This window comes from Sprattus sprattus (assembly GCF_963457725.1).
Source record: "Sprattus sprattus genome assembly, chromosome: 11".
Lineage (NCBI taxonomy): Eukaryota > Metazoa > Chordata > Actinopteri > Clupeiformes > Clupeidae > Sprattus > Sprattus sprattus.
Window position 1 is genome coordinate 30,868,738 of NC_137909.1, and position 7,500 is coordinate 30,876,237.

At 50.5% G+C, this 7,500-nt stretch overlaps 1 protein-coding gene across 2 annotated transcripts in view; it reads right to left on the minus strand.

Annotated features, from left to right (window-relative positions):
- LOC308372749 (uncharacterized protein) overlaps positions 1–7,500 on the minus strand; it is a 23,869-nt gene that overhangs the window by 12,770 nt on the left and 3,599 nt on the right. The window contains exons 5-12 of one of the 2 annotated variants that reach the window (XM_080848050.1): positions 6,753–6,850; positions 5,347–5,485; positions 4,458–4,583; positions 3,357–3,482; positions 3,038–3,142; positions 2,140–2,328; positions 1,138–1,403; positions 44–314 (exon numbers count right to left, since the gene is read on the minus strand). In XM_080848050.1, coding sequence (XP_080704176.1) covers positions 44–314; positions 1,138–1,403; positions 2,140–2,328; positions 3,038–3,142; positions 3,357–3,482; positions 4,458–4,583; positions 5,347–5,485; positions 6,753–6,850 — 1,320 coding nt within the window. Of the gene's footprint in view, positions 1–43; positions 315–1,137; positions 1,404–2,139; positions 2,329–3,037; positions 3,143–3,356; positions 3,483–4,457; positions 4,584–5,346; positions 5,486–6,752; positions 6,854–7,500 lie in introns of both variants that reach the window. The other variant, XM_080848049.1, reaches the window with a different exon arrangement.

A 7,500-nucleotide genomic window follows, 5' to 3' on the forward strand; every position in this document is an offset into this window, starting at 1 on the left:
AGCTCATTGTGATTGGATGGCTGAGATGAGAGGAGGAGCTCACTCTGCTGGTCTCCTGTTCGTGCTCCCTCTGCGCCTCCTCCTGCTCCCCCTGCGAGAGGCGGAGCTTCATGGCCACCTCCTCCCACCTCCCATTCCAATGGGCGGCCACCCTCCTTAGCTCCTCCTTCTCCTCAGAAAACCCTGCCTCCAGGCCCCGCCTCTCCTCCGTCTGCTTCTGTAGCTCCGCCTCTCTCGTTGAGGCCTGTTCCTCCAGATCTCGGCAGCGAGCCTCAAGCTCCTCCCTCTTCTGCTGCAAGGCATCATGGGATTCCCTGCAGGGGTGTCAGAAAGGGATCAAAGCAAAGCGACCAATCAGAGCTGTCCTCTCTAACCTACTAAGACAGAAAGACGGATGGAGAACCTTCTGAGCCAAAGATGGCACATATCGCAGTGTGTTCATAACCCCTCCGCCATTTCATGCACACAACACACCTAAAACAACACACACCTTCACACACAACACAACACACACAACACAACACACACCTGCACACAACACACACACCTGCACACACGGCACAACACACACCTGCACACACAACACAACACACACGACACAACACACACCTGCACACACAACACAACACACACGACACAACACTCACCAGCACACACAACACAACACACACCTGCACACCTGCACACACACAACACACCCAACCAACACACACCTGCACACATAACACAACACACACCTGCACACATAACACAACACACACCTGCACACAAAACAACACACACTTGCATACACAACACACCTGAGACAACACAGACCTGCACACACAACACAACACACACTTGCAAACACAACACAACACACACCTGCACACACAAAACACACCTAAAACAACACACACCTGCACACACAACACACACAACACAACACACACCTGCACACACAACACAAACAACACACACAACACACCTGAAACAACACACACCTGCACACACAACACAACACACACCTGCACACAAAACAACACACACTTGCATACACAACACACCTGAGACAACACACACCTGCACACACAACACAACACACACACAACACCTGCACACACATGAGACAACACACTCCGCCACTTCCCCCCTCACCTCAGTGTCAGGAGCCGCTCCCTCAGCTCCTTCATGACCTCCAGGTGTCCTGGGGTCACGACCTCCGCGACCTCCTGACCCTGCCAGTGGGCGGAGCTCAGCAGCAGCTCCTCCTTCTCTCCAATCAGCTGTGTGCGCTCAGCCTCCAGAGCTGCGATCTGATTGGTGCGGATGACCTTCTCCACCTCCAGCTGCTGCAGCTGACCTGAGGTGACCTCCAGCCTCTGCCTAGCCGTCTCAAGGTCAGAGGTCAACTTCTCACTCAACTGGAGAAACGGTTGAACAGCGTCAGTAGTTATCAGGGAGTGATAGTGTGGATAGACTCTTTCACACAATGCAATTTTTGGAGAAGAGAACAGAAGACGGGAGTGGGTAATTCATAATAATATTCGTCACAGGTGCATAATACTCATACTGTATGGATAATACTCATACTATACGCATTATATTAGTACCATATGTTATGTTAATACTATAAATATCAAGTAATTTAACTTTTATTTACTTGTGTGAAACTTTTAAGCATTGTCACATATCAGTCTAATTACTAACACATGCCAGTGATTGACTAACAGCACCAGATATTTCTGATTGGCTCTGACCCGGTTGGCACTGACCTGATTGGCTCTGACCTGTTTGGCAGTGTTGAGCTCTGATTGGCTCTGCCCTGTTTGGCAGTGGTGAGCTCTGATTGGCTCTGACCTGTTTGGCAGTGGTGAGCTCTGATTGGCTCTGACCTCTTTGGCTCTGACCTGATTGGCTCTGACCTGATTGGCTCTGACCTGTTTGGCAGTGTTGAGCTCTGATTGGCTCTGACCTGTTTGGCAGCGTTGAGCTCTGATTGGCTCTGACCTGATTGGCTCTGACCTGTTTGGCGGTGTTGAGCTCTGATTGGCTCTGACCTGTTTGGCAGTGTTGAGCTCTGATTGGATCTGACCTGTTTGGCGGTGTTGAGCTCTGATTGGCTCTGACCTGTTTGGCTCTGATCTGATTGGCTCTGACCTGTTTGGCGGTGTTGCGCTCCTCCTCCATGAGCAGGTGGCGGTGCTGGTGTTGGCTGGAGTGTGTCCGGGCCTGGGTCAGCTCTGTGTGCAGCTCACACACCTGGTCAGTGAAGCCCTCACGACCCCTCTCCGCCCGCTCCAGCTGCAGCTGCAGGCCCTGGGCACGCTGGTGCGCCTCCACCTTCTCCTGTGGAAGTGTGTGTGTGTGTGTGTGGGGGGGGGGGGGGGGGGGGGGGGGGGGTTAAATAAAGATATATAAACGTCTGTATTTAAATAAAGATATATAAACGTCTGTATTTAAATAAAGATATATAAACGTCTGCATTTAAATAAAGACAGTATTTCATCCTGTATATAAACGTCTGTATTTAAATAAAGACAGTATTTCATCCTGTATATAAACGTCTGTATTTAAATAAAGACAGTATTTCATCCTGTATATAAACGTGTGTATTTAAATAAAGACAGTATTTCATCCTGTATATAAACGTTTGTATTTAAATAAAGACAGAATTTCTCTAAGGGCAGATGATATAATCGTCTGTATTTAAATAAAGACAGTATTTCTCTAAGGGCAGATGATATAAAAGTCTGTATTTAAATAAAGACTGTGGTTCTATAAGGGCAGATGATATAAACGTCTGTATTTAAATAAAGACTGTGGTCTTGAGGGCAGACTAACATCTGTATTTAAATAAAGACAGTAGGGGCAGATGATATAATAGTCTGTATTTAAATAAAGACAGTAAGGGCAGATGATATAATAGTCTGTATTTAAATAAAGACAGTAGGGGCAGATGATATAATAGTCTGTATTTAAATAAAGACAGTAAGGACAGATGATATAATAGTCTGTATTTAAATAAAGACAGTAAGGGCAGATGACGGAGAGGGACCTGCACGAGGCGGTCCTTGTCAGCGAGGGCGGTGTTGAGCCGGGCCCTCAGGTCCTCCATGCTGTCCTCCAGTCTCTGGACTTTAGTGGACATCAGACCCCGCTCCTGGGGGGGGGGGGACAACCAGGTTATACATTTATCCTCCCTTACACTATGTTATGTTGGACACACACCTGACTGTAAAGTATTGGCAGAGGTTGTTGATGGAGATACAGTAAGAGATGGTAAATATGAGAACAATGGCGTTATATTGACACCAGTCATGCGTCAACATGTAGCAGTAGCACTGAGTTGCCGTGGCGACTCCGGCTGTCCTCACCAGCTCCAGCTGACCCACTCGGCTGCGGGCATCACTCAAGTGGTCCTCCAGCTCTGACTGGGCCTTCGTGGACCGGCCCAGTCTCTGGTTCAGGTCCTCCATCTGCCTCAGAGCACTCAGCTGGCCCTACAAAACCAGAGGAGACATCAGCCATAATACAATACGATACGATACGGTACGATACGATACGATACGATACGATACGATACGATACGATACGATACGATACGATACGATACGATACGATACGATACGATACGATACGATACGATACGATACGATACGATACGATACGATACGATACGATACGATACGATACGATACGATACGATACGATACGATACGATACGATACGATACAATACGATACAATACAATACAATACAATACAATACAATACAATACAATACAATGCTATACTACGAGAGCCAGTACTGTATCGTCAATAATATACTGTTCAAGGGTGTTGTTAGGCCCGATGGAGTGTATGTTTGCTGCCCTGACCTCTTTAGCTGTGTGGAGCTTCTGGAGTGTGTGTGTGTGTGTGTGTGTGTGTGTGTGTGTGTGTGTGTGTGTTGCTGCCCTGACGCTGACCTCTTTAGCTGTGTGGAGCTTCTGGAGTGTGTGTTGCTGCTCGTGGAGTGTGTGTTGCTACCCTGACGCTGACCTCTTTAGCTGCGTGGAGCTTCTGGAGTGTGTGTTGCTGCCCTGACCTCTTTAGCTGCGTGGAGCTTCTGGAGTGTGTGTGTGTGTTGCTGCCCTGACCTCTTTAGCTGCGTGGAGCTTCTGGAGTGTGTGTTGCTGCTCGTGGAGTGTGTGTTGCTACCCTGACGCTAACCTCTTTAGCTGCGTGGAGCTTCTGGAGTGTGTGTGTGTGTTGCTGCCCTGACCTCTTTAGCTGCGTGGAGCTTCTGGAGTGTGTGTTGCTGCTCGTGGAGTGTGTGTTGCTACCCTGACGCTAACCTCTTTAGCTGCGTGGAGCTTCTGGAGTGTGTGTTGCTGACCTCTTTAGCTGTGTGGAGCTTCTGGAGTGTGTGTTGCTGCCCTGACCTCTTTAGCTGCGTGGAGCTTCTGGAGTGTGTGTGTGTGTTGCTGCCCTGACCTCTTTAGCTGCATGGAGCTTCTGGAGTGTGTGTTGCTGCTCGTGCTCCAGGTCCTCCGCTCTGCGCTCCGCCTCCTCCAGAGCCTCCTTCAGTCTGATCAGCTCCCTCTCCGCCTGCCGCTGCTCCTGACTCAAACACCACAGCACAGCAGTCACACCCACACACACACACACACACACACACACACACACACACCACAGCACAGCAGTCACACACACACACACACACACACACACACACACACACCACAGCACAGCAGTCACACACACACACACACACACACACACACACCACAGCACAGCAGTCACACACACAGCAAACACACACACACGGGACAGCCTGTAGTCACACACACAGCAAACACACACACACGGGACAGCCTGTAGTCACACACACAGCAAACACACACACACACCACAGCACAGCAGTCACACACCCCCACACACAGCAGTCACACACACAGGACTCCTGACTCAAACACCACAGCACAGCAGTCACACACCCACCACAGAACAGCAGTCACACACACACACACACACACACACACACAGGACAGCCTGCATTCACACACACAGGACTCCTGACTCAAACACCACAGCACAGCAGACTCAAACACCACAGCACAGCAGTCACACACACAGGACAGCACAGCCGTCACACACACCACAGCAGTCACACAAACACACACACGACAGCCTGCAGTGACATACACAGGACAGCCTGCAGTCACACACACACACACACACACACACACACACACACACACACACACACTAACACACAGGACAGCCTGCAGTCACACACACACACACACACACACACACACACACAGGACAGCCTGCAGTCACACACACAGGACAGCCTGCAGTCAGACCAATGATGACGTACCTCCTTGTGAAAGTCCTCCTGGGTCACCGGCAGAGTTCTGCTCAGTGTGGCGTTCGCTGCGAGGGGTCTGGGTTCCGCCACGCCCCCCCTCCCCAGCGTAGACTTCAGCTTCAACATGTCCAGCTCCAACTGCAGAACCCTGTGGGACAGCAACATTAGTACAGCACCAGAGCCACAGCAAACCAGCGATATGGCAGTGTGCGTGTGTGTGATTGTGTGTGATTGTGTGTGTGTGTGTGTGTGTGTGTGTGATTGTGTGTGATTGTGTGTGTGTGTGGTTGTGTGTGTGTGTGTGTGTGTGTGTGTGTGTGTGTGTGTGTTTGTGTGTGTGTGTGTGTCTGTGTGTGTATGTGTGTGTGTGTGTGTGTGTGTGTGTGTGCGTGTCGGTGTCTGTGTCTGTGTGTGTGTTTGGGTTAAAGAACCACAATAAACGCCACAGAACAACTACCTACCATCCACTGGGGTATAATCACACTTGCTTACCCTCACCAAAGCACTGAGGAACATTCTGGGTGTCAGTGTGTGTACATGTTGGGTGTATAGGCATTGAGGAACATTCCGGGTGTCAGTGTGTGTACATGTTGGGTGTATAGGCATTGAGGAACATTCCGGGTGTCAGTGTGTGTACATGTTGGGTGTATAGGCATTGAGGAACATTCCGGGTGTCAGTGTGTGTACATGTTGGGTGTATAGGCATTGAGGAACATCCTGGGTGTCAGTGTGTGTACATGTTGGGTGTATAGGCATTGAGGAACATTCCGGGTGTCAGTGTGTGTACATGTTGGGTGTATAGGCACTGAGGAACATCCTGGGTGTCAGTGTGTGTACATGTTGGGTGTATAGGCATTGAGGAACATTCCGGGTGTCAGTGTGTGTACATGTTGGGTGTATAGGCACTGAGGAACATCCTGGGTGTCAGTGTGTGTACATGTTGGGTGTATAGGCATTGAGGAACATCCTGGGTGTCAGTGTGTGTACATGTTGGGTGTATAGGCATTGAGGAACATTCCGGGTGTCAGTGTGTGTACATGTTGGGTGTATAGGCACTGAGGAACATCCTGGGTGTCAGTGTGTGTACATGTTGGGTGTATAGGCATTGAGGAACATTCCGGGTGTCAGTGTGTCTACATGTTGGGTGTATAGGCACTGAGGAACATCCTGGGTGTCAGTGTGTGTACATGTTGGGTGTATAGGCATTGAGGAACATTCCGGGTGTCAGTGTGAGTACATGTTGGGTGTATAGGCACTGAGGAACATCCTGGGTGTCAGTGTGTGTACATGTTGGGTGTATAGGCATTGAGGAACATCCTGGGTGTCAGAAATAGAGTGTCGCTAGCTTGGCCCCTTCCATGCATACCCCCCCAATCCCAGCATGCAATGCGTCTGTGTGCCGTCCTCACACTCACTTGTCCTGTAGTTCTCCACGGCGATGGCTCTCCTCAAAGCGGCTCAGTTCGGCCATGTCCTTCACCTTTTCGAGAGCACTTAACGCCCCGGCCTGCTGCTGCTGAAGGGTGGGGGGGTTGGGGGATGTCAGTCAGAGGGGGGCGGGGTTTAGGATAATCTGCCTCAAAGCCAAATCACAATACTGCTCTGACAGGTGCACCTCAAATAGAATGCCACTGAAGGAGCTGGAGAGCCCTTTGTGTGTGTGTGTGTGTGTGTGTGTGGTGTGTGTGTGTGTGTGTTTGCGCCTCTTAAAGCAGGAGTACTGTTCCAAAACTGGTAGGCTAACTACCTAAAAGGCATTCAAAAAACTTGCAAACACCACCAATAGCCCAGCTGACACTGATAGAAGCTTGCCAACACATTTACTGGTGTCTTTTGGCAGTTTAGCTTGCAATGTCATGGGTGTGAGACTGTCTCTACCCCTCCTCCCCTCCTCTTCCTCTCTCCTCCTCCCCTCCTTCCTCCTCCTCCTACTCTCCCCACCTCCTCCTCCTCCCCCTCCCCTCCTCCTTCCCTCCTCTTCCTCTCTCCTCCTCCCCTCCTTCCTCCTCCTCCTACTCTCCCCACCTCCTCCTCCTCCCCCTCCCCTCCTCCTTCCTCCTCTTCCTCTCTCCTCCTCCCCTCCTTCCTCCTCCTCCTACTCTCTCCCCACCTCCTCCTCCCCCTCCCCTCCTCCTTCCCTCCTCTTCCTCTCTCCTCCTCCCC